This window comes from Varroa jacobsoni, unplaced genomic scaffold (genome assembly GCF_002532875.2).
Source record: "Varroa jacobsoni isolate VJ856 unplaced genomic scaffold, vjacob_1.0 scaffold_218, whole genome shotgun sequence".
NCBI classification, from domain to species: domain Eukaryota; kingdom Metazoa; phylum Arthropoda; class Arachnida; order Mesostigmata; family Varroidae; genus Varroa; species Varroa jacobsoni.
In genome coordinates this window covers 15396-42465 of record NW_019213120.1, presented here as the reverse complement: position 1 = coordinate 42465, position 27070 = coordinate 15396, and the positions used below count along the sequence as shown (strand labels likewise).

At 43.5% G+C, this 27070-nt stretch overlaps 3 protein-coding genes across 3 annotated transcripts; 2 read left to right on the top strand and 1 right to left on the bottom strand.

Moving 5' to 3' along the window:
- The first annotated feature begins 615 nt into the window (after positions 1-615).
- On the top strand, positions 616-23241 carry LOC147753805 (agrin-like). Its single transcript, XM_086973606.1, has 4 exons — positions 616-709; positions 807-929; positions 10006-10272; positions 23046-23241. The coding sequence occupies exons 1-4, from the start codon at positions 616-618 to the stop codon at positions 23192-23194; spliced, it is 633 nt and encodes a 210-aa protein (XP_086829732.1). The 3' UTR covers positions 23195-23241.
- LOC111273717 (uncharacterized) lies at positions 10945-17197 on the bottom strand. Its single transcript, XM_022855604.2, has 5 exons — positions 16815-17197; positions 16155-16227; positions 14839-15049; positions 13754-13923; positions 10945-12505 (listed from the first exon to the last, which is right to left on the bottom strand). The coding sequence occupies exons 3-5, from the start codon at positions 15043-15045 to the stop codon at positions 12184-12186; spliced, it is 699 nt and encodes a 232-aa protein (XP_022711339.1). The 5' UTR covers positions 15046-15049; positions 16155-16227; positions 16815-17197; the 3' UTR covers positions 10945-12183.
- Positions 23242-23404: 163 nt separating the features above from the next.
- LOC147753804 (uncharacterized) lies at positions 23405-26092 on the top strand. The gene is made up of 3 exons (XM_086973607.1): positions 23405-23530; positions 24583-24705; positions 25886-26092. The coding sequence occupies exons 1-3, from the start codon at positions 23405-23407 to the stop codon at positions 26090-26092; spliced, it is 456 nt and encodes a 151-aa protein (XP_086829733.1).
- Positions 26093-27070: the final 978 nt, after the last annotated feature.

The following is a 27070-nucleotide window of genomic DNA, read 5'->3' as shown; positions in this document are numbered from 1 at the left end:
CGAGTGTATAAACTACCACTGCCCTGATTGGCCATAGCTTAGTTCGATGTGCCCTTGAATAACGACTTCCTTGTCGATTGCAGACTCCGCCTTAAATTGACCTCTCGGCTGAGCCTGACTAATGTATTTGCTTTGCCTTACGTTGCCATGGATCAGATCTTCAATAACATACCTCCTGACCTACTGTATAGTGGCGCTATATAGTTTTTCAGTCCTTTAATATATTCTATGGATGGTTATCGTAAACATGGCACTAATGCGAAACGCACTATTAAAGCCGGCGTTGGCAGCCAGAGGCCTTTAACAGTGAGGAAAAGCCATGAAAGTAAACAATGAATATGTAAGTATGTACAATGAGCATGGAGCAAACCTATTTTCAGAAACAGAACATTGAAAACAGTTCTAGCAGTGATATCCGTTGCTGTTACAAACTCGTTGACTCGACAAAGTGAAGCTACTCAACTTCATTTCGAAGAAGTCGAGCGACGATCCCAAAGCCATTTTACCCAAAGTGGCACAGCGCAAGTGCCCAAGACCTATAATACAGGCATGTACATATAACTCAATTTTTCTTTATAGTCACAATGAATTCGCGAGAATATCACATTTGTTAGGATGAAACGCTTGCTTAGTGACCCGTATGCAATATTTGAAGCAACCAGGACTGTGGCCTCTCAGGGCATGAATGTGATGCTCGTAGCTTTGATTGGTACATTTTGTTACATAAATAAATACAGATAGGTTCATGTGTTGAATGTTTTCGTTGACTTAAATAATATCTGCTCGAATTGTCGTTATTATCTTAGATGGTGTCCTATACGAGGTGGAATTCGGTCATCGATGTCCTGTCCTCTTTGAGGCAACAAACTCGGATGCTATATCATTCACTGATGGACAGCAGTCCTTCGTCGCACTGCCAACAATTCCAGGTAATCGAATCAGCAAGTATTTAATTACCGACTATACTATATAATTATTCATGTTTTACCAAGGGCATTTGTAAGTTTCCGACTATAGCATGTCGAATTTCTTCCTAAAATCAAATATCTTCAGTAGATAACCTCAATTGATTGGTGGACACTCAAGATAGATAGGCCAAAAAAACCTATCTGCGTAGTTACGTGACGAGTGTCACCTCAACTCTGCACAAAATCCCGTTGTCGATGCCGAAATTACGTCTATAGTACGGGCTTCAACTCAGTATGTTCGGCAGAAATCCCCATTATCTATGAATCACACCGGCATTTTCCAGCTCGATAAGTTCACCGACCTCCGGAAAATCAAACGGCAGAAGCTTCGTCTAAAACAACGCCACGTAGAAGAAACTGAGAACGTATTTGAGTAGCGAACAAAAAAAAAGAGGCATTATCTTGCGCATTATTAGAACGATATACGCGGGTGCTGTGTATAAACGTCGAAAGGCAAAATACCACAGCTGACATTTATCAGTTTTTTTTCGTCGGGCCCTCTCGTTCGTTTACTTTTCGTGCGGGCTATGGCCGGTGAGACTGTAGACGCGGCAGTAGATCGACAGATATGCCACGACAAACAACGGCATAGATCCAATCGATCGCAATCCAGCCGGCAAAATGGGCCACTGCAAGGCGGGGTCGAATTATATATTTCGTCCCTCAGCTCCACTGCCCACTATCCCTATACCCCATTAGTGCCTGCCCGCCACCATGTCAGATACATTGTAGGCTAGACTATCATATCCGTCTAGTCTGCTCCTAACAGCGTCCATTACGACTGTCGCAGCTAGAAGAGAGCAGGAGCCTAGGCCCACTGGTGAAGCGCTTGTAGTTTAAACATTACATAGCAACAGTATTATCCCATCACGCACTCTGTAGCATCGAGGATAGAGCAATGACCGTAGGCGGATACTATAGCGGCTCTATCACCGCTATGTTGACCAGCACTAAACAGCGCCCGTGATAAACGTTCAAGCCAAACTTCTATGGTACAACGAAGCCATTATATCAAGTGAGGACTATATAAAGTGCGAGTTGAACGCTCGAAGAGGCTAGAGAAAGCTTGAAAGATGCCCGACTCATTAATATATATATATTAATGGGTCGGGTTTAAAAAAAAGGGTACATAAAAGCAGCCATAATTGAATTTGGATGTGAAAATAGTCTTCTGGGCATGCGAGCCACAGGCACTACTACTTCTCATAGTTGCACGTTTGCAATGCTTCAGGTATTATGCACGTACTAGCCGTACTGGGTCACCTTGACTCGTTTTTTATTGCACTCATTTAGCCTTTTATTTCATCATTACTACTACTTGTGTATTCAGAAATGTTTATACGATACTTTTTTCGCCGCTGCTCATCTAATGTGATACGTGTAACATCTAAACGATCAATAGCAATAAAGCGTTATAAACTTTTCGGGATATTACCGAACCTGCCTCTTGATCTTTGGCTCGATAAGAACAAGGTGGTCACGCGCAACACAGATATGCCATTGCGAAACGATACAACGCTCGATAGAGAGCGGGTGCTGTTAAGCGAAGTGCGATCTCTCTCTATCGTTATATGTACACGTGTAGAGATGTTGAACAAATACATTTTATATTATGTAAATATTGAAGTTCAAACACACACAGAACACATTGGAGGTCGTTAATCCACGTTCTTCCATGTTCGTTCCATGTTGTATGTTTTTCCAGCGAACATGTAGGTTCACTATTATGACAGCCTGTAAACATTATGTATGTGCATGGTAGCAGCTTACTTGTATATGTTATGTAGGTGCGATTCGAACATCTTAATAATATCACGGTTCATACTGCTATGTACATATTGTGCATACATATTCGTCTACGTATCCACGCGTTACACGTTTGTTTGGACAGCCAGTTTCTTTCAAAGCGACAAAATAATTTCTGCACTGTGTCCTTTATCGAGACGGCACTGGCCAAACAGCAGTGAGATGCAATTACCTGGTATTGTTTCCAACGCAGCCTCATAAGCCACACGTACGAAATACTAGATCCTAGCTATATAGCTCGCTCATAGGGGTAGTCTTGCACATCAGAGAAATGGTACGAAATATCTCCTTTTCTCCTGATTTTCCCACCCATTCCCGGTTGTAACGAATATAAAATAGTAAAGAACTGTGCGAAAGGCAGAAAGGAGCCATACTGTTATATGTCTTTATGAATGCCACGGTGGTAACTGCTTTTCTGCTACTGTTTCTCGTGTAATTGCTATATCTACGACAGTTCTTTTGGCCATTTGCACGGCTGCGTTTCCTCTAGGGCTGTTGACGGCTCCATGAGCTCCTGGCGCTATCAACTCCTTGTGCCCCTCTTTGCGTTCATTTTGTGATACAACCGGGTGATGCGAACGGAGCACACCATTACTCAATGCCGTTTCCGTTTCAGTGAGGCCGTCCCATCCAAGCCAACCCAAGATGCACCAACGGCGTTCTTATGCCTAGTCCCCACGATTGGGTCCCTAAAAAAGCGCCCCTTTTTCCTTCTCCATCTTTACTATTGCAGCAAGTATCTACCTTTGCTATGAAATGGAGGCACCTCATTGCAACAGAACAACGAACACAGACTTCGCTGCTCCCTCTTCCTTTCGGTCGCGCCCTGTCTGGTTGCCCGACTCGATCGTCTACGTCCTGCGGAAGCTGTCTGCTCGGCCTCGATGTGTGTCTATTGGGTGTGTGAGAGCACAGCGGCGCTTTCACCGGTGCAAGTGGCAGCGGGAGCAACTGTAACTGCTACTGTTAAACTCAAGCGATGTCTTGCTCAAGTGCACAAGCCGTCAGCAGAGCTGGTTGTAGAAAGGCAAATCGCCAGTTCGAGCTCCGCGTTCGTTATCTAGCAACCCTCCATCAGCAGTGGGGCATCTTTGTCGATCCGCAAGCCGGGTAGAGCCAAGCGAGCCATCAAGGCGCTGCGGTGCCTTTTACCGATCAAAGAAATAGCATCGGGAATAATCGGACTAGCGAAAGCGGTTGCTGCGAGTATGGGTGCGTACCCGCTGGCACGAGGAACTCGCAACACAATGACGGGCGCATGCGACATAAAACGGCTTTCTCGGGCCGTACGCAATCTGGCCATATATTCCTGCGTTAGACGAGTGGACCGCATGACACCCAGCCAGTCAGGCGATATCCAAGAAAATGGGGGGAGAGTGGAGAGTGCGATGGAACGACAACGCGCATAGAAAGATTAGGACGAATTTTGAGTTCGACTCGAAATCGAGTGGAAATATGTATGGCCCAAGAAATGAGATGAAAGCTGGTTTCTTCGTCTATCCCGTATACTCCACATCGTTCCATCCGTCACGACCTGGACTGTGCTGAATTTAGTCAAGCGGCAGAAAGATCGTTTGCAGCCACGACGATTTCTGATGCTTGGGTTCGCTGTCCAAAATGCGTGCATAGGGGCGACCGACGGCGAGAACATTGCGTCAAAACAAAGTAACGTGTTTCTGCCGCCACAGAGAGACATGAGTAGGCCCAAAGATCACACAGCAGAAAAATCGTTCATTTTTAGACGCACATGCATCCGTTAGTTTGTATCATAGACGATACTGGTAGCGAACACATTATAAACTCAGTGAACGCAAGAAACATAAACGTAGTAAAGCATTGTTCACAATCGATTACCGACAACTACATTTGCAAATCAGATAAGTTAGGGGATGCTTACAAACTTAATGGTCTTCCTTCTTGATGAGCTTATGCTAATGATCTATCCCTAATAGTTCATCTCAAACTACGCTCTATTAATATAGAATTTTATTTCTAGACACTGGTATCAAGTACGTTATGTAGAACCATAGATAATCAGCAACTTAGTCCCAGCTGGTGCCTGCAATAGTAGCAACGACAACTTATCGATGACCTTATCTTATAGAAGACCGCACGAATTTGAAGAAACAGCTGTTGTCCATGACCGCATTTCATCTATAGTTTAAGTTGTGCTTACTTCAGATCTTTCGTAGACTTTTAACAGCAAGTCATTAAAAAGCTGGGAAAGCTAGATATCAGTGCTGCAACTGAGCTTCACACAATTTTTCGTCTAGAAATCATAGTAATTCTATGGCGATGGAGGTTCTACAATAGTTTTGATGTTACCAGAAAAACATTAGAAAATAATCTATTAAAATAATGCATATTTAATAATGTTATTTTAAAATAAAGATATGTATTTAAGTTCTGGCTTAGAAATGTTCAAAACTTTTCAAGAATCCAGTAGTTTGCGTGATTGATACCGAATGTTGTCTCGTGGAGCCGTAATATTTTGATTTTTTTGGCTTTAACATAATAAATATTCATATTAATTAAAGTATATGCGCTAAAGTGTAATACTTCGTGGACCTCTTAGAAACCAGCCAGTCGCACTTTCTTGCTGCGTTGTAACAAAAACGTTTTCGGTTAACTTAAGTCAATTAAAACGACTATTTAAGAATTGCATACCGGAAAAACTTTTTCCGTGTCCGCCATCATACCCAACGACCAATACTAGCTGACGCCGAGGAAAGCCGGCTAGTTGTTGAGCCGCGGCTCACTTTTATCTTATTTTGAAGACACCCTTGTAAACTTCCAACCTTATTGCCTTAACCTCCGGCTATCTCGCCAGAAGCTGTCTTCACATCAACGCCACCTTCTGCATTCGCGCGCTACACAAGTGTGTCTATTAGCGTCCTGCGACGCGCGACCGGCCTTAGAATACACCTACATTTTCCCGGGCGATAGCCGACACGTCGAACAAGAGTCCATTTCCATACCGTCATGCTCTCATGAACGCTCAACTTAACCGCCTTCTATTAACGACATTACCAACGAATCACCGGAGCTGTATTGGCTTTGCCACACGCCCTTGCGCTGCCCTCGTGTGCGACCGCCTCCTCACCGTAACAGCAACGCGCTTCTGCGCTACCTTGCGACTCTGGTCGCTACCTTTCGTAACATTGGCCCTGAATTTGGCTCTGTTCCTAGACTCGCTCCTTTTTATCCTTGTCGTTGCGTTCCCTTGCCTCTCCCTTTTCCTTATTCTTTCTCTTCGAAACGCATTCTCATTCAATCCTGCTACCTCTGTTCGACGAGGTTGAGCGAATCGGAGTGACCAAAGTCTCTAGGGGAGCATTTTTTCGTAAGGAACTTTATTGGCACAAATCTTCCGTTGTGCCTCATCTTACCATCCTCTGACGTTTGCTTCGCCATGCTCCCTCTCGTCTTGCAAAGTAGAGCCAAACAAGTGCAACCGTTTGGGAGGTGGGAGCACCCACGATGCTTCATCGCTTTCTCTGTCGCGCGCTATATTGCTCCCACCGTAACGGGTTACTTGTCTTGCTTCGCTTGCTGAAGGTATCTTCGATCAGCCCGGAGCCCAAAGCTGGACCTTGAAAGCTATATCTCGCTGATAGCGATTTCAGGGTGAGTGGATCGCTTGCTTGGTTATCAAAGGCCCAGCCGAGCGTCAGACGCCCGACGCTGTGCCGCACTCCAAGAAAACAGGCAAGTGACAGACAACCACCCAAGCAGGGCGAATCTCCACCGCTTTTTCCTCAGGGACTAACCAGATTATCGTAGTGACGTGACGAGAATCAGCCGTAGTGCTGACTGCAAAATGGCAGCGGCGCAGCCAATGGACAAGGGGTGAGGCTTTTCTCTGTTTCGAGCAGCGCAGAGGCACGACGTCGATTCGATCCGTCCGAAGCCATACCACTATATACTTTTCACCACGAACGACTTACTTTATATCCAACTCAGTTGCCCTATTTTCCTCTAAACGTGGGGCCCCGGGGCAAGGACAGGAGTAGCAGACGAAGAACCGCTGCTGAAAGTTCTCGGCTTCGTGGCGACCGGAGCGAACTGCTTTATTCCTACTGGCGCTGTGTTCTGTAGCGAGATGTCGAGAGAAGTGACAAAGGTGTCAGAGGCCCACTTGGCAGCTACGTTCCCAAACCACGCACGATAGCAAGTCTTACCTTCACTATGAGCTAGCTATCATCTTTCTGTGCTAGTTCCGTCACAGGCCAGACCGCTGTTGCCTCTGTACCTCAATATCTCAGCGGAATGCACCTCTACCCACGACAACCGACAGAGGATAGCAGGGGCTATCTGGAAAACGGCCTGAGAAGGAGACTTGGGACAGAAACTAAAATAAAGCAAGAGAAAGACCGTACGCGTAGGAACAGAGCAGTAGGACGCCGGTGTCATCGTAGTACTATATGTAAGGCCGGCGTCCTTCTTGGGTCTCCACTCGCTTTCTTTCCTTTCATTTCCCTGAAACGCTGGCTGCTCGCGCCACTGCGCGCAAACAGAGCGGATGACGGACCCAGGCAAGAAATTAAATGGTTTCATCATGCCAATGCTGATCCAGCCTTTGCTGTCCACAATGTTCTTGCTAACGTTGGCTGTCTCTCGACTGCTTGTGTCTGGCCATGTCTTTCGCTATATGACCTGATGACGGGCATGCTGCAACCATCCAAACGTTTGGATGTGAATGTGTAAACAGGCTTTAGAAAATACGGCACGGACCTTACCGGTACTGGCAGCGATGGTCGACAGTGGAACTCTGAGAATGACGGGCATCGTAACACAACTTTTTAATTCTTGAATCCCTTATTTGCTCATTCGCTCGTTTCCCACGTCGCCCTTATCGTCTGCTCAGCCCGGTCCTAGCTGCACCTTTCCGTCGGCCTAGTCTAACACCAGTACGCCTTCCGTTACCGCTAGCTGATCCGTGCTGCAGCACTTTTCTCTTTCGTCATTGTCGCTTGCTGCTGTTACGATTAGAAAGCAGTGGCCTTCTCTTGTTCTCCTTTTCGACGGCGGTTGAAGCAGGTCGCTACTACCGGTGAGTTTGTTCCGCCTCTCATTCAAACATAGGCTCAACCACCTGCCTGCGGCAGCTGATGGTACTGACCCGGTTACTTGTTCTGCCGCTTGGATGGACAGCAGGACTGGATTCTTAGCGGGCATACCTTAGCGGAGCCAAGCAACAGGAGGCTCTTACAATGGTGGAGCTGCAGCGAATCGTTGCGAAAGTTTCTTTTGCTTTGAGAAAATACCACACACAGGTCTGGCATCGCATAGACGCACATCTCGCCTCGCCGCTGTTCTTGCAGCTTAAGGTGGCTGAAGCGGTAGAAGGAAGAGAGTTTGCAACAAAGGATCACATCACTACGACGATCGCCGAATAAAGGATGAACGCTGAGGTGGCTGAAATAGCAGTGAACTCAGTAACGGGTGTGAAAGGCTTCGCTAAACTGTACACCAGTGCCAGTGAAGGAACATAGGCTCACAGGCAGGCTAGCTGAAATGTACTCGAATTTCTAAGAGGAGCTATTCAGATTAGGTCGCTGCCACTCTTGTTTATAACACAAAAAAAAAGTGCATTGAAAACAGAGTAAGGCTACTAAATGGTGGTGACAAATTTACGTTAATTAAGTGTGCGATAAGTTGTACGTTCTGAATAACATTGTATTCGACGACTGAGTGAAGCAGCAGTGTCCACATGAGGATTTAAACCCGAACCATCTCGCGGATCTGCATGCGTGGATGATCGTGAACTTTGTCCCGACGAGATAAGTTGGAAGAAGTAAAAAAAAAAAGCGACAAATGCAAGTGTAACGCGTAACGAGAATTTTACTGACAGATATTCAGTTTTTATGGAATTTAACTTTTTATTGTCTCTTTATTTAACCACACCTGTCGTGTGGTTCTACATATTATACATAACATACGACATAGGCCTGTGAAGACATAAAAACAAGTAAAACTATTTGTGTACTTCATAGTATTTAATATAATTTATGCAGGTCAATTTTAATTAGTGAATGGGCTAATTGTTCTATTGACCGATATTAATTATTGTTAAGCCTACCAACTAGTACAGCTTAAATGCACACCATACTAATGTTAACCATTATGGGACCGGTTGCTATGATTGGTGGTGCACTGCACCATATATATGTATGTAGTCTAGCGTGATCGCCCGCGATGACAACTGATTCTCTGATGATTCGTACCGGTATGGCTTTAGAATGAAGACAGTCTTTAGGTTTGAGAAGCATTTTTATATCGGTATAAATTATATACATATATGGGAGACGGATTACGCCGTGAATCGGATACAGATAACGTTCGGTTAGCGGCTATGTTGTTTACACGTAAATCATCTTCGAACCGCTCGTGGTTTGTTTATTTCGGAATATGGCTGCAGAAAACAATGATCTTCTCCACTGACTGAGTACCGACAATTAGTAATTGTGTGGTACGCATTTTTGTTCTCATTACTCAAGGTTATAACGTTCATTGTCCACTGTCTTAGACTCAATTAATCATAAGATTTAGGAAGACACAACTAACGGAAGTGACCATATTGGAAGGCCATACGTCTTCGTAAGAAATGGGTTGTTTTTCCTTAGTGTCAAACACTACCCAGACGACGCTTTTTTGGCCATGTGCTTCTGATTTGCGGTATTTAAAGCTATCAAGTTCAATGCCAACAGCTACAGCCTATTTGGCCATCATGATTTCAAAATCAGTCTACTGTTTTTGAAGCTTACAAGTGTTTAGCTAAGAAATAAGATGTAAACAGTATTCATCTTACGCCCATTCTCGTGTTTTACGTAAAGCTGTGCCTCGTCGTCACAGTCCTTCAACAACCCTGGTATCCTTGCACTTTCGATCGTCGTAGTACGTCCCCGTGTCCTACAATCGAATAGGAATCTGGTGGCCGATCTCCAGGATTCATGGTTCACAGGTTTGGTCCGGCGGCGACTTCATAGCTGTCACTACATGGTGAAAAACTAACCCATTAGCCGGAGATGGACGATATATCAGCAAGCGGCTGCGCCTTTTGTACCCCAACCACGTCTGGGTTAGCAGTCGGTTATTGTGTACTTTCTTGACCACATTTATATATATATATATATATATATCTAGTTTGCAATGCGCCTGGCTCGACTGAAGCCGTGGATTGATTACTATTACAGTTCTTTTTTGCCTATAATCATATCGGTTTTTGCAGGATGCTCTGGCGGCCTACAATTAAACCTGCAGTTCCAGACGAGTTCTCCGCAGGGCCTTCTCGCTTATCAGTCGGGTCGGAGGAGCGTGCTGGCTCTAGAGCTAGATGATGGGCGAGTGAATCTAATTTTTAAACGAAGCGGCGAGCTTAATACACTCACAAGCCCGCAGCGTGTTTCAGACGCATATTGGCACAAGTTACAAATCGAAATGCACACCAACGGAAGCGTTATCTTTTACGTGGACACCAGTAAGATCACGTGGGATGGTAAGTTATATCCTTATGTCTACTAGCCAAAATAATTACGATAATACAAAAAAAGCCGTTTTTTTTAGCTAAATACTTAGCTCACCGAAATAGATTCAGAATAACAACTATTACTAACTTAGCATTAGATTACGAGCTAAAACGATATGTAATATATAGATATTTATGGGCTGTCACGGGGTGAAACAAAATGGAGAAACTGGGAATTACTGAGGGTAGTGGAAACAGGCCCAGCGGCCAGGTTTGAGCTCCACGCTCGGTCTTCAACAAATAGGTTCGAATTTGGTGTGACAGTGCGTAAATAGTATTACTCAAATCCCGTAAAAAAAAACAAAAAATTGTACACGTTGGGGTTCAGTGCTTCCTTGAGGCGATAACTTTCGACAGCAAAGGCCTCTGCTTGGGTACCTTTGCATGCACAGTTATTATTGTATCAGCAATTATTACCGTTTATGAACAAATATTATACAGGTGCCGCAGCTCTCAACAGACTAGTAATTAACTATATTTATAAATGAAGCTATCTTTGTCGAGATCCATTAAGAAAAATACTTTCTTTCATTAAAAAAGAAGAATAGCAAACCCTCCAATACTTCACTATAATACATTTTCATTGTTGTCAAAAGAAAATAAACTATTATATAACACTATTGAAAAAATAGCAGTAAGTCGTTGATTGACATCACAACATAGTTTATTACCTTTAGCTAATAAATAAATTCAAAATTATATAATTCAGGTAGTTTGAGGTCGCATCGCCGTCTTATTATGGTGAAGATACGGCCTAGACGCACAAAGAAAGGTCCATGCGGCTTATAGTTATATGGTACGTTATTCGAAATATACGAAGAGAAACCGCACAGAAATACGTCTGTCGTTTTCGTTTTAATGTTAAAGATGCATCACTTAGTTAACCGATCACGAAAAAAAGGTTTATAGAGGTAGTATGAAAATTAGGCACGATATCGCTAAGGACAGTTTCAAATCATTTGAAGTAGGCTAGCCACAAAAAGGAGGCGATATGTGAACTGAAGGAAGATAAGTACTCAACTGTATTTCTATCTGCGAAGTTCTCTAGCAATATTAACGTAATCGAACCGTTGCCACCGAAAAAATCGACCGGAATTAACAAAAAGAAATAGCGTCGTGTGACAGTGGCAGACGACATACCTTATGAGCAACGGGGCAAAAATGAAAAAAGCTTGGATGGCTAATTTCAATACATCCGTCGTACAGCCCGGACCTTGCACCATCGGACCATCATCTGTTTCGGTCTCTGCAGACCTGCCGTAATTCAGTGTAAATGGAGAGATGCAAAAATCATTTGTCTTAATTTTTCCACCAGAAACCGTAGTGATCGAAATATGGTGCTACCGGAAAGATAACAGATCATCAATTAAAATACCTAGTTCAGTAATAATAATAATAATAGTAATAATATTGTTATTACTATTTTAACGTATAAAAGTATTTGCGTCGGGTAGTTCGGCTGGAAAATGGTTAAGACGTTTTTGACAAGTCAATGTTAAATGCGATCATTGACTTCGCTTTGTTATAATAGACATCGTGGGACTTCGTTGTGCCTTTTCCATTCAAATAGAAGAAAAACAATTCACAAAACGAAGTGTACGTATGAAGTGAAATGAAACGGAGCGTTCATTAAACTCCTCCTAATAAATATACGTCCGTATATTTCTTAGCTGAAAAAGTCGTTGTAGCAGTTGATATGTGCCGCATATCGTGTGCCGCTGGTATGTCCAAGTTTTTTTTTTGTGTTATCTAACCATATTTTATTCCAAGGAAGTCGGAGAAGCGACGCTTATCTCCTCGAATTCAAAGAAAAACACCGTTTGTCTATACAATCGACTCTGCGTGTCGGTCTAATAATTATATAGCTTATTGCCCAGCGATTCATGTGCTCGTGTTCTGTAGCGAGCAATGCCCCTTCTGGCAAGTTGCCTGCTGGCCATCATAAAAACAAGTAGTTCCGTCCGGCTGATAAGCATACTGAAATTGACTTTTGTTGGGAACGTCGTATGCGCCGATGTCAGCACACAGAATCTGACAGGGCTTGACAATAAAGGCCCGAGTTTCAACCGTAGGGTTCGGAATAAGGGCTTGACAGGTAGTATTATCGGCGTCATTGGTTGATGGAAGGACACACCTACTGCCGACACACACGTATTCGTTGTTTGTGCCACCGCAACTTGCAACGGCATTCATTGCGATGTATCTGCAAGATAGAAACAGTATTTAGTTAAGCATACAGCGACGATGTTTTTTTTTCGGTTGTTAACTTACGTGTGGGCCGACGTTTTTTGAGATGTCTTTTTTTTTCGACACTCTCTTCTATTCTACCTTCTTGTCTACTCACGCTAGTCATGACCGAGTCAACTAGACATGCTATAATATGTTCCGAATAATATACTTTATTATGCTTTGCGAGCGTTCAGTCTAGGATTACACTGTACTGCGTTCACATTACTGCGACGTGGTAGTACTAACTATCTCTGTTAAAATGCACACTTAGTGGTTCAATGATGGCAGAGACCTGTGACGAATCTTGTTGTTTTGCTTTTCCTTTTTCATCGTTTTCTACATTGATGGGGCTATGCCAGTACCCAATCTCTTCGTAAAGTGCTTATCCTTGCATTCGAATTTCTGCAAATGAAAACTATGCTTCCTTGCTTCCCTCTCCCTTGTTTTATGGGGACTGCCTTGGGTCGCACGTTGCTGTGATAATCATTATGTCGAGAACAAGGCGGAAAAAACTCAGCGAATTTATCTCGTTAACAGATCGGACCTGTTGTGATAGTCTGATAATTAGTATTCTATAGGCAATAATAATGTGCGAGTACAGACACTCACTAAGACTGTCAGCCACTCAGCGTAGACATCCGCTGTCGCATAGTTGGCATCAACACGGAGTTCTTTCTCATCAGTAGTCCCTTCTATTTTGCCTTCAGTCTGTTTACGCTAGCCAACCTTTGGTTAGCTGGACCTCCCTGCTCCCCGTGGCAAGGCTAGGGTAAATTTCTCTTCGGATCTGGCGCCTGTCCGACTAATAGTCCTAAATGCATCTTAGAGTAGCACAAAAATGGCCGTTTACCCCATTCACTCTGTACGATTGGCCTTACATAGCAGAGCTTCCGCGGTCGGACGGAATATCATTTTGAGGCATACCTTTGCTTCTTATGTTTCGCTCTCATTTGTTTCGAGTTCTTGTGTCCTTCATCGGTAGTGACCTATTTAGTCTGTCGAGCCGCAAGGAGAAAAGCCCTTAGCTGGCGAGAGAAGTATATGACCGGATCGAGCCTCACCCTGCGAGGGAAGCTAATGCAGATAGCAAAAGTCACACTCACGGCAAGCTCAAGGCCGGCTCCTGCCTACGGTGGGCAGGTCAACAAGGTCAAGGCAGGGGTGTTGTTAATGCTAGTAAGGCATTATACTGAATTGTGTTGTATGGGAATGTACGACTTACGTAGCATCGTAGAGGCTCTTAACCCGTCCGTGCGCCACGGCCAGGTACCGATACTTGCAGAAGGCCACGCAGGGATGTTTGTAATTCGAATAGCCGATAACTGATACGGCATTTGGTAAGATTGTACGGCACTGCATGGTAGCGTTTCCGTTGGCTATAGCAGCACGAGCCTGCAAGATCGATTTAAGCAGCTTAGTTTAGCATTGATGGTAATAGTAGTAAAAATGGTGGTTATTGTTTTGTTTGGGCTGCACGCTGGATTCTCATTTTTACGAGGGAAGGAACCATGTTGTTTACAGATGATAGGTATAAGTACTGATGGGTTCATTCGTCACGTTGGTAAACTTTGGTAGGCTAGAGATATGCTTGGCTAAACTCCCAGGTAGTCAGGACTATAAATGAAGGCACGCCGACTCCCAACTAGACTCAGAAAGATTGAGCAATTTTCGGTTGAGATTACAATCGTTCAATTCCTGTCTGTGAATTTCCTTAGCTTTTCTTAGGAACAGCGTTTACAAGACTTCGATAGTTCAAGGTTTCAGCATAAAACTTTTTCAGAGATTTCGAAACGGGGCTAGCTTTTTAGGGACGACGAACGTCTTCTTGTATAGCTATAACATTCCACCACGAGTGATGGATAGAAGGACCAAAAACGCGTACGATTATGCGAGCCAACCCGACTTCAATGTGTGATAGAAGAATAACACATTATCCCTTAGCTGTTGGAAAACCTATAGTAAGGTAGCCATTGTATTTTTGTTCCGTAATGACGGAATGAATAATATTAATACGAAGAATTGTTTATATATTTGATGTTTTCTTCCTTAGAGCAGGAAGCCCGAAAGGCCAAGACAGCTCGACCAACTACTTAGATGTTATTGCATCCATGTCAGTGTCAAGAAAGTGTACAACTTATTCGAATTAAGCACGGTAGCCCCCGGCAGAACTGCCATCAATATCGCCAAGCCAAATTGAGATATGTCGTGTAGCAACTCTCTAGAGAATTGTACCATTTCGAATTTGTTCGCTCAATACCTAAATCAGTGACTAGCTAGAAAAGCCCTGTATTAGGCACGGGTTCGTACCGAAAGATCCTGGTCTTCGTCCTGATAGAGAATCTCTTGAAGAGCTCTGTCGAGCTCTTTATTTTCGGCCAAACTTTCGTCCTCCTCGTGGTCAATTTCGCCTTTGAAATCGATTTCTGCCTCCTCCTGTCGTTGACCGAAAAGGCGGGCGTTTATGACAACGTTTAGAACGCACGCCAATGCCATTGCAGCAATTAAGAATTTCATTATCCTACGATGAAAACGGCAAAATGCACAAATTACAATAGCGTCTCGCTATTAATCACTAGCTGATCTAATAACTAATCCGATCTGATCCGTTTTTGGACGAGTAACATGTTAAGTGTTAAAAAAAAAACATGTTATTTTCTTCGCTTCCATCGACTAACGTCTTGTGTCCTAGATGTTTGTAGGACTTAGCGAACACTGACAATCTCAACTTTCACAACAAAGTTGTAATATCAAAGGATATACAGATGTAACGTTGTAGCAATATATTGTTTTGGAAAAAAATGCTTGTAGTTCAGCTTGCTTCCTGTCCGCTTATTGGTAGCCAGACCGAAGTATAGCAACCAGATTCAGCAACAGATAAAGAAACAGCAATCAAGTTACTGATGGTTACATCGATTAACTTCTTCTAATAAATAACTCTTAACAATAAAGACGTACATTTCATTTGATACTGATACACGTTTCCACAGTACAGAGCAATGAAAAACATTTATCTCAAGCTTCCCCTTAACATTTTCCTATTTAAGCCGCATCGACTATAAGGGTTTCTATTTAATACTTGTAACCCAGGCTGCACATTAGTTATTGTTGGCCCATTGACCGGCTCCGTCCAGATCACTAAATGTTCTTTCAGATCTACCACACATGATCGATGCTTGTTTTTTACAGCTGCGTCACGAACACAAACACGTATACATATAGGACTGCTGTTGTTTTGCGAAATAATGATTTAGTAGTTATCAATGGCATTGACAAAAGCATGAGAACATAGATTATCGTTTATCAGCTGGCAGTGAAGTACTTTCTTGGACTGTTTTCAAAGAGAATCACCCACGCACACACACACACATGACACGATTTTCGAAGAGCTTAATTATATTTGGCAAGTAGGACATCGAAGAGCTTCATTAATAACACAGGTGATTCTGATAGCATTTATTTGTATAGCCTGAGAATAGGTCATATGAAACGGTAACGGTTGGCATTGACGGTTGCCTGTGAACACTGTCAGTGTTCGTTTTGCAGTAGATGAACCTGTACAGCTTAACAATGATTTGATCTAGCGGGCTTTCATCAGGTATTACTATATACATGAATGTACTTACAGTGCACAGACGCTGAGCTCGTTGGACAAAACTTGGCTTGGACGAAGTAAATTTCTCAAGTTCCTGATGCGTCCTATGGTTAGAGTACCAAACACAAGGTTAAAAAGTTCTGTATCAAAGTTAACGTCGAAGACTGTCGTCTTTCAAAGTGTGTAGCGTCTGGTGATAAGAGAAGTGTTGGCATGCGCCGTAGAGACGGATATATTTTCTGTTGTCATGTTAATGTACATATGACCTATGGGACGGGCTACTCCTAATTCGAGCTTTTAGAGATTTTGGAGAAACTGTACTATATTACACGTTGTTCTACGCTATTTTGTCGCTATTGTTTAATGGAATATACTTCGCCAGACCACATTGTCTATGGATACAAGCTTTAACGGAACTATCCAAAGTTGATTTCTGCCGCGCGTTGAACATGACAGACTTATACTGTGGTCTCGCTTCTTGCACACCCTCCGCTGTGTTGTTGTTACTAAATCGACCCGAGCAATTAATAAGCATTAAGCAATGCTTATTTTCTCTAAATATTTTCAGTTCAGCCTATCCAGTGCGATAAAAAATATCTCGAATACACGTAAATTTCTACGCACATGCTTGAGTTCATCGGTAGTGCAGAATGCTTCATCTAGTAAAATACTGCATAATTTCACCACTTACCTTATCAAAGGCTCGGTACAATGAGGAAAAGGTTGATTATCTTTTCACAGATCCTTGAATTGCACAACCTTAACCAGCGAAATCACACGAAGTGACTGACGGCAAAGAGTGCCTTGTCGCCGTGTTGATTGTAAATAAGCTATGCAGGGCTTGTCTTTATCGCGTGGTCCGGCACTCTTCAGGCCGGATCCTTCCATCTCCCCCGCTGACGACTTCCAGCTGTACGGGTTCCATCGCCACAAAAGCTAGTGGACGGTTCCTGTCAAGTGGCGCAGATGTGGGTCAATTCAACGCGTAGTCTACGACGCCAGCCGACCAGGCAGTCTGTAAGCGGCTTTAGATTGCGAGACGGATCCGCAGTTCCAAAATAGTTTCCCTACTTTTCCTATCTCATCATTTCTATTGCTGCTGCCATGGTTCTACATCTACCCTGATCGCTAACGCTTTTTGTGTCGCCGTTCGTTTGGTGATCGGATTGCCTGCCGCCTTTACGGAACACAAACAGAAAACAGACGCCGCATGGTCAAGAACAGCGGGACGTGAAGCGTCTTGAGGGAGGGGGGAGGCGGCTAATAGAATTCTATAGTGTTTTCTTTGAATCAGAAACGAAAATAACGGTCACGTGTTCGATTAACGAGTTTCGTGATGCTAGGAAGGGCGTATTTCTTGCGGTTCTATTCAGAGCGATCAATCGACGAACTCGTTACATTCGTATTATCGATCCTAAATACGTGCCGCTATGCGCATAACAAGGAGAGTCGGAATTCGTTTGAAACAGCTGTTTAAAATATTAAGAAAACAAATTGTACTATTTCCGAGCTGAACTGTTTGACTCTACTGAACTACATCTGACTGTTTGAACTATACTGTTAGCCACAGGAACTTTTGCCACGCCTATTTAACGAAAACAACTTTCACCAATTTACATGATTCGATTTGTCCTGTATATTCTATGGCCTGCAACTACGCCATATGTACATATAAAAAAAAAAAAAACGTAACAGTAAACCCATTTTCATTAAGTTATCAGAGAAATGAAGGAGCGAGAGCACTGTTTTAGATAGTTCAGTTGGTTGCTCGGGTGGACGCATCCAGCTGTCCACTGCAACGGTGGCTAAGTAGCATTGTATATCCTCATTTTGTGCTTCACTAAAGAGACTACGCTCGACAGAAAACAAAGGGGGCACGTTATACAGTATCATTTTGCCTCTAAGGTAAAGTACGTTCTAGTTACCATCGACAGGCGCACAACGCTGTCTGGTGCTGGGTAATGACAACGAAAAAAACATACCGCTAAATAGAATGAGAGGAGAGAAAGACGCAATACAGCAGCGGTCACACTTCGTCCACAAAACGAGTCAAGCCATCAGGTGGTCGTTGAAATTAAATGTTATCGGGCATACTTTTTTTTTCTGTCTACGACAATGCTACTCGATCGGCCCTACCTGCTCGACTTAGCCAAAGGACAATGTGACTAAAAAAACTGTTACAAACTATCTTGGAAAACTGGTTTTTCGACAACCTCGTACGTCTTCAACTAGATGCTTGCCCCGGTTGTGACTATTAAAATGTTTTTGGAAGTTTGATTGTTTTAGGATCCTATTAAGTAGACTGCGTAATATAATTATACGGTGTTCAGAGCACATTTTAAGCAAGAATATGAAAATTCGTTATGCCTGAATAAGTGCTAAGTTTGAACATTTGTTCTGCTACGTTTATACTATTTCAAACGATTGAGTCCGTAAAGAAAAGATCGTTTCTTTTTTTTAAATTGAGTCGATTTAAGGTAATCGGTAGGTTTTTTACTCATCATTACTCAGTTGCTGAAAAACAATTATTTTTGTAGAACAACGTAATCTATGTTTAGTTGGCTTAGCGCGGCGTATCCTGGAAGCTTGCCTGGTGCTCAAAATATTAAAATAGAGGCTTTTTTTGCCAGATTCAGCCGAGAACTCTGTCAATTTGACTTTGGTTCAAATGAGAATGTCTAAGTGTTTGACCTTGAGCGCCCTTCGACAAACACACCGTCTTTAGCAGACAGCGAAATCTTTGCTAAGCGAAGGATTCCGGACCGAGCTGATGTTCCCCGGAGCACGAGCAGGCTCGTGGGACATCGCCACGCCATCTTGGTCACAATAACCAAGCAGAAAGGATATCTAACTTCGATTGAGATGTCTACTTTTCAACATAAACTGCCGATAGTCCTTTTTGTTCTAGCCCCGTTATTGCTATTATGCGCTATCAGGTACTCTTGAGTATCGGCTTAGTCGTTTCTTACATAACTATACCGATAATTCAACCCCTTTGACTGACGTTCGATATTCTCTGTTTGAGTATGAAAGCATCAAAGGGAAGACGGACGGACGGACGGACGGACGCACCAATGCTTGAGTGAAGTCAGTTGAATCGGACCCAAAAAGTCTGGGCAATGATTACCTCGTTCGGGACGAATATAATCGAACGCTGAAGCGATTGCTGCTCTGATGTAGCCAGAAAGACCTGCAGGGAAGGCGACGAAAAGACACTGAAAAGCTTCGACATACTATCGAATACGATAAACCTTCGCTATGGCTGTAAAGAAGACGCAGCAATCGAAACGGCGAAGCGTAGAGAGGTACGACGAACGACAGGCTGTTATTCTGAGTAAGCGAAAATCGCGTTTTATAGTAGGGGTCTTGCTTTCGATGCCCTGCCCTCAGTTATTATCTAGTTACTAAGGCAAAGGCCTAGACATCGACCAACGGCTAACCTTGCCGCCATTCAAAAGTTGAGTCGTTGATTTTCCCCGCCAGCTCCTAGGTTCCTATTCGTAATTAATGTCGATGGGTAGCCTAAACGTGGCTTAGCCCACAGACGACAGGTAATGAGTAACGGACTAGACTAAAGGCTGCATGTTTTAACTTTGTGTTGTTGTATAGTCACAAATAGAACCACTTATTTCGATTAGCTCTCCTGCGTCTCTGGAGCTAATCGTTACTTTATGAAAGGATAGGAGTGAAGAGAAAAGAACTGAAATGGTGCAAGCTATAGCCCGTTATCGGTACTGTTCGTTCAACCTCACCACGGCGTCTGTGAGGCGGGCGTCCGTTACATTGGAAAGCCAGGAGCAAGCAAACTGTTCTTTCTTCACAGCCAACGGCATGGAGCGGCAGTCACAACAGCGTGACTAGACCACTGGCATAGCAAACTCAGCAACAGCAGCTATCAACCAGCCTAGTGCCAAACAGAAGGCGTCGTTTTCATCCCAGTCCGATACTACAATATCGACAGAAGTGACGTCTTTGTGGCAGTGAGCAGGCAGCTGAGCTACGCAGCCTCTGCTACTCATCGTCAGTCATCTTCTTGACACTTGCCTAGAGAGAGAGAGAGAGAGAGAGATGGGGGAAAGGGAAGCCGAAGTGCCTATACATAGATTTTGTAAACATTAGTACGAGCATTGCAAGTCGTTTTAGAACAGTATTAGTCAGAAGGGGGTAAAAAGCTTGACTTGGTAGGGTAGGACAGGGCAGGGTATGCTTGCTTAGGTAGGGATCAACTAGAGCAGGTCTAGGTCACCATCGAGCCCCAAGGCTATAAAATAGTACCTAGATGTATGAGGGCCGCAGAAGGGCAGACGGTAAGCTAGGCGTCGAGAGCGATTTAGGCTTAAACCACTCGTCGGTAGCCGAGGCATGATAGAGCCAAGCAGCGTAACCATGAATGTTCCCTCTTCGAACCCAGCGCTAGGACCCCGACATATGCTGTCATCCATGATGGTGGTTGGCTGTTAGTGGTTGCTGTCATCGCCTTCTCTCGTAGCTTATTTTTGCTGGCCCGCACGTTTTGCTGTAAGCGTCTTAACACTTGTCTCTTCCTCGGACTTTTACTCCTTCCCGTTTTTTTCCCGTTCATTCTGTTCCTCTAAACGTCCCCTGCTAGCGCTATCCGTCTTTTCCTATTTCCTCACGCTTACACGTATGCGTGATGTTCCATTCAGCACTCGACGAAGAAATGTCAGCAATGGCAGCGGCATGCCTCGACTGGAGCATATAGGTCTGGCCTGTAAGCCAGCCAGGGAGCCCACGTCATCTCCTGCCCTGAACAGCACTAAAGCGGCTGAGGAAGCTACCTCCTTTCAATAAAAACAGCCAGCAGATATTCCTTCAAAAGCATACGCCATAGCACCCACTAACTGATAGCTTCTCCCCTCTAGGGGCAGCAGCAGCAAAAGCAGCTCCAGTATGCCGTTGCACATTAAGGGTATCTCACGAAAACTAAAAGGGGTCTTTGTTAGTGCTGCAGCAAGACTTACAATGAGTGCCACCACTGCCTCTAACATGGTCCGTTTCCCAGCTGTCTGCATAGTAGCCTAGCACCATTATATTGCCATGCAGCAGCATTGCACATCCACGCGGCCAACTACGCATAAGGATGCGACACGAATACAGTAATGTTGGTGATGTCCGAAGTGTTTTTGCAGAAGCTTCAACCATGCCTGCGCCTTTTCTTTACTTAGTTTTGATGCTTCTTGCCTTTAGCCCCAACTAGCTCCTCACCAGCCGCTCTATTATTCCCCACTAGCCAGCGGTCTGACGCGCACTCACCATGCTTTCTGCCGTTATCCAGCTGTATGCAAGCTCAACGTTGGCAAGCATTAACCGATATATCAAATAGTAATTATCACACCTCCTTGCTGGCAGTGCTAGCCATCTTTATCGCTGATATACACCGATCCTCTACAGCTGAGCATAGCACTTGCTCCGACACTCACCAGATTCCTTTCCCGCTGAACTCCAACAGATGCTCCCAGATGGCAGAAAGTAAGGGATCAGTGAGAGGCAGATAAATAAAAATATAGAGCCACGCACTTACTTGCACGCTGCAGCTTGACTTACAGGGGGTAAGAACAGGGAAGCTTCTCCCTGCTAGTGCTGTTTCTTTGTGGGGCGTCAGCGCTTCGGTAAGAGGCAGCTGGTGACAGTTATGGTTCTTTTGCCCTAGACGCGAATAGAACTCGTGCCATTTTGCCCACAACCACTACCACATACAGACACAGCAACGAATGCTAATGGCACTAAGGATTCTGTTTCGCTATCATCACTGCTTTGCGGCAGTGCTCGAATGAAACGGAGACCTCGTATACATGAACAGGCTGAGACGAATCTGCGCATTTAATGACGAAACACCTATACAAGGCTAATGTAGCCGGAATTGAAAAATCCTTAGGTCTGTGTAACTTCCCTTGACAAGGCCTGGGTTACCGGCCGGATGGCGACTTCCGACGTATTACAAATGGATTCATTGATGTACGTATGTGAGAGACTGCATCTAAACTGTGTAGTCTAAACAAGGGAAGCTGCATTTCTTCCAGAGTCGGCAATAGATTTGTCAAACGCTCGCCTCGCACAAACGTAGCGAACGGCCTCAAAGCATCAATTGTCAGAAAAAAAGCATGTAAACAATGGCAACTGCCACATACAAACTACTTAACAAGATCAACAGCAACCAAAGAACTGACGAAAGTAAAGCAGTGTCAGCGCCCTTGAGGTTGAAGATAAGGTTGCATACAAGCGCTTATTAAGACATTTAAGGTACGAACCTTTCAAAGTTCGGCATATTACTGGGAGCTAAATTTAGATGTCAATGTCTAGCCAAATGAGTTCATTGTTATGAATGGTGATACGCTTGAACGATTAATGCAACGTCCATTGTCACGTGGGCAACGACAGGTGGATGCTTCTGATGGAGTGGCTTCTGATATTGCGCCTTAAGGCGCCTCAGTGAAGCCAGCCAGCCAGCCAGTCAAAGGGATCAAACGTCATGGTGAAGTCAGCTGAAAAAGAAAGATGTAATGTAATCGATACAGGACACTTTTGAGATACACGCTGCAACTGTCCTTCTCCGAACAGGCTAATACATCACATCAGTTTGTTCGTGTCCTATTTCTTCGCCGTCACGGTAGACTCGGCGGGGGAACAAATCATTTTCCCCTACCTCTTTATCAATATATTTTTCTCGCGTTGTCTCACGGATTCAATCAAGTTAAATTTAAGCTACATGGATTTAGCCCATAGGAATAGTAATAACAGGATTACAAAGCTGATGTGGCACCGTAAACGCTTTCCATTTATCTCGAAATTTTTCGTAAGATTAGGTATCGATATGTTTACATGATTTACCGCATCGTTATTGACGTCATCTTTCTCAGCGTTAATTCGGTATATTTATTATATTATTATTAATAAATTCCAGCAAACTACACCCGTGGAGAAAGGCAGTCTTTAGCAGAAGAGGATTGTTCGTTTGATACTCACTTTTACATCGGTGGAGTGGATGCCAAGAACCGGCAACGAGCACAGGCACAAGGCGTCAAACCATACCAATACTCACTATCAGGCTAGTTACGCTTTTTAATAGCTGCTTTAGCCCCCCTTAAATATAAAAATAATCGTACACGCGCATTTAAAACGGTATGTTGACCTGGCCTTATGTTTATCTAGTACGAGATCAGCCTTTTTTAGCCTGGTAAAAAGGTTCAGAACAACATGTTCCTGCTCAGTGCGTGACAGATACTCTGACTCTTCGTTGGGTGCGTAGGTTGTGTTCATTACATGAGATTGAACGGCAAGATAAGAGGACTAGAGAATGCACTGGTGACAAAGTCCGTCTCCAAAGGCTGTGTTTGGAAATACCCGTGCCTCAAAGAGCCCTGCGTTGATGGCGCTGATTGTCTTCAGGTAAGACAGATATTTCGCACTTGTTTGACATTGAAAGCGTCTGCTTTTGCCATCAAATCATTCGAGTGGAGCAAAGTTTCATTGTAGTTGCTGCCAATGCTGTACGGATCTGTTTTATACGCGAAAATGATTTTCGCGGATAAGATAGTTGTTTAAAACTTACTAGTAGGTCAAATTAGGTCATTTAACGGAACTCAGGTATTTATCCGAACCGTACGACCTGATGTCGTCTATGAGTCTTTTCGCGATGTTCTAGGAAGATGAATTTCTAAATTATTTGACTATGACGGTTCCCGGCTGCATCAGAACGTGTAGGACGTTGGATACGCTAGGGCCAATTTTTTCGCTTCTAAAATTGGGCAAGTCCACCCACTCGGTCGTTTGGACGCGATAAACCTACAGTGCGCCATATATGACCAGTAGTAGTCAACAAAATTTAACGTGTAACTGAGTTCCTGACATATACATGCATTACGTACACTTCCGAGCTCATAAAACGTATCCAAACGCGCAAAACGTTCTCATTGTGAAATAACAATGTAGGACACAGATATATCAAGCAATAGACGACAAGCGAATGTTCATGTTGCCATGTATCCTAAAAGTGTAGCAGTTCTGTGTGTTATGTAGATTGACTGCTCTATGACAATGTACATGAGTAATGAGTAATTTATTGTTAGGCATAGGGAAATTGACTATATTATCTACTTGCCACAATCGAAGCTCTCCTGAAAAGACAAACCACGAATTTCAAAAAGCTGTTCTCCCTTACTCCTTAAAAAAGTGCGCTAGTACTGTAAACAACAGTAAGAGGAACAACCGAACGCATGGCGTGTCGCAGCAATTGGCCATAACAAAAATCAAACTATGATGATCTTTTCCATATAATGCTGGGGCCATCTACGTGTTTATAACTAATGCCATCCTGCCGTTGTTGTTTATCGCTCACAATAGTTAGTCCAATGGAACCAGGAGTGAGATCTTCGAAAATATAACTCTCATTATTTAGATCTCCCGGCCGATAGTTGAAGGTTTCCATGTGATCTTTTTAGGTTGGAATAGACAGCTTTCAATGCGTTTGCGACACTGCGAAAATTTGTACGAAGAAGAGTTTCACGGCTAACTATAAGGAGACATATGCAACTAGCGCAGACGATGATTCTCCAAGCGAAAATGTAAGTTTGTCCCGATTGCACGTAGTTACTACTAAATAATAATGCTTTTTGCTACTCTCAACAACATGAGCCAAAATCGTACTGTCGTTATGAGGACAACTCAAACACTACGGGCTTTCGTTATTTCGTTGCCTCATCTGTGAAAAAACGAACCATTAGTTTATTGAGCCTAACCGAAACACGCACAATTATGCGGCAATAAAGAATAGATTGCCTTTATAAAGATGTTTCAAAGGAAACATATGGTCAACTCTTTTTTCCTATAAACTTTAGAACTCTTCACACTATTTGAAATGGACAACAATAATTGTATTTACCTTCCGTTTAACCACTTTTTGATATCAAGCAGATTCTACCGCGGTTTCATCAGGCACATGCCCTTCTGGCATTTCAAGCAAAATCCTATTTTGATCCACGTTAGGCGAAATACGTGCTTGCATTGTGGTTTCAACAAAAACTCCTTCACACGTACACGCATATTGCACTATGATATCGTTCTATTTATTTTAAAGCTTTCTTCAGGTATTTACATACAGCACGTCTAAGCACAGTTAAGCCTAGCTCGTTGGTCGTTTATTACATAGCTACGACAGGATATGGGTTTTCGAGTTTTTATCAATCAGCTTGTCTATCCGGTCCAATTTTAACGACTGACCTGCCAGCAGCAGTAGTAATTACACGTGCATGCACAGGATGTGGGTCTCGGAGCAGAGGCTATTTGGTCAGAGCTTCAAATGGGATGTGCCCTCGTAACTAAACGATGGACTATCGCCGTTTGTGTGATCTATAGAGATGACGTTGGTCTTTGCTGAAATAGAACACACTGATTTGTGTTGCACTTGCAGATGCGTATGATATGTGTAATGAGCATTGCCTTTTAAGAGAGTAAAACGAAGTATCATTCTGTGATAACAATAAGTGTGCATATATAGAACTCGTACAGGTACTTTTGTATAATCAATATAAGAATCGTTTTTGTAATACGATTTAAACCAAATGCTAATGAGCTGATTGTTGCCTGCTTTGTATTGTCACTTTACCGAATTCAGTGAGACGCAGCTTCCCAGATAACACAGGTTTCGTTAAGTGTACAACTTACAATATCTGTCTCAGTGAAGCCCAAAACCCCAGCCAGAGCAGACAGGGTAAAATAATTACGTTAGCATATTCGATTTTTCAGGTTTTAGCCATAACCCCGGTTGTGGTACATGACGGTGGCATTGAGCACCTTAGTCCTGAGCACATTCATCTTTTGGTAGATCTTCAGAAGTTAGGTCTCCGTCCGGGTGATATACATTTCTCGGTGCTCGTGGGCCCCCACCACGGCTCGCTAGCCAAAGAGCGCCTGAAGACGTCTGATGTGATTACTACATTTACATACAGGTGAAAAGCATAAAATTTGCTGATCATTTATGCATTCGCAAAAAAATGGTTGGTTGTAACTCTTCGAGGTTGTCAGGAATAGTCGGTCGTAGAAGTAATACACAGATACAGGTAAAAACTAGCAAACGTATCTAAATTAATCAAATTATCGAGTGCAAGCAGACGCTTGAATATAGAGAAAAACATGCAACAAACATTTAGTTGCAGAACACTTAACAACGTTTATCTCATAAGGTGTGTATTCATATAAATCGTACCACAGTGTGTATTGATGTTTTTTGAGATTATGCATATTTTATACATAATATAGTTATTGGTACTGCAGTTCGCAACAGATGCATCGAAATGTTCTTGTCTTCCGTGGCCTTACCAACGAACGGCCTATAGTTAGGCCATTCCTTTCGACTGCACAGTGCTCGAGTTTTATGCCAATATGACGAAGCTGTACCGGCAGTACACGAGGCTACTACTAGGCGCAGTGTCACTGTATTTAGCTCTACTGACAGTATGGTTGCTATAAGTAAGAGGCTAAGCATGATCAACATAAAAGAAGATCGAAAAGACAAAAAAAAAGGAGCACCACTCGAGAGAAATTGTTTCCGTAGCGTCTTTTTTTTAGTAATTCTAATCACTCGAAAGGACGCTCGCATCATTAGTTTGTCCTGCTCTCGATTTTGCCGACTACACGGCCTATAGTACCATTGCGCAATGCAGCCGAAGCGATGTCTAGTTTTTGCGCGTAGTTTCGGCCTAGCTTGTACGCATATGCAGTGTTCTCTCAGCGTCTTTCGTTTCGGATGGCTTTTGCGCTCCATTTGTCTGCCCACTAGGGAGCTAATCGAATTTCAAGAATGGATGGAAACACGAGAGCTCAAGAAGACAAAACCGTTCCGGCTCAGCCCAGATCGCACTCAACTTGACCATACAGATTATTGTATACCCTGTACCACTGTGTAGTAAATGCTCCCTACTGCCGACATTA

What these genes read in the sequence shown, in the direction of transcription:
- LOC111273717 (XM_022855604.2), bottom strand. Translation starts at nt 15,045, where the DNA reads ATGAAATTCTTAATTGCTGCAATGGCATTGGCGTGCGTTCTAAACGTT. An exon ending in ACGAAGACCAGGATCTTTCG is followed by an intron (nt 13,924 to 14,838) that starts GTACGAACCCGT and finishes TCGATCTTGCAG; the next exon opens with GCTCGTGCTGCTATAGCCAA. An exon ending in AAGAGCCTCTACGATGCTAC is followed by an intron (nt 12,506 to 13,753) that starts GTAAGTCGTACA and finishes TCTATCTTGCAG; the next exon opens with ATACATCGCAATGAATGCCG.
- LOC147753805 (XM_086973606.1), top strand. Translation starts at nt 616, where the DNA reads ATGAAACGCTTGCTTAGTGACCCGTATGCAATATTTGAAGCAACCAGG. An exon ending in CGCACTGCCAACAATTCCAG is followed by an intron (nt 930 to 10,005) that starts GTAATCGAATCA and finishes CGGTTTTTGCAG; the next exon opens with GATGCTCTGGCGGCCTACAA. An exon ending in CAGTAAGATCACGTGGGATG is followed by an intron (nt 10,273 to 23,045) that starts GTAAGTTATATC and finishes AATAAATTCCAG; the next exon opens with CAAACTACACCCGTGGAGAA.
- LOC147753804 (XM_086973607.1), top strand. Translation starts at nt 23,405, where the DNA reads ATGAGATTGAACGGCAAGATAAGAGGACTAGAGAATGCACTGGTGACA. An exon ending in ATGGCGCTGATTGTCTTCAG is followed by an intron (nt 23,531 to 24,582) that starts GTAAGACAGATA and finishes TGATCTTTTTAG; the next exon opens with GTTGGAATAGACAGCTTTCA. An exon ending in ATGATTCTCCAAGCGAAAAT is followed by an intron (nt 24,706 to 25,885) that starts GTAAGTTTGTCC and finishes TCGATTTTTCAG; the next exon opens with GTTTTAGCCATAACCCCGGT.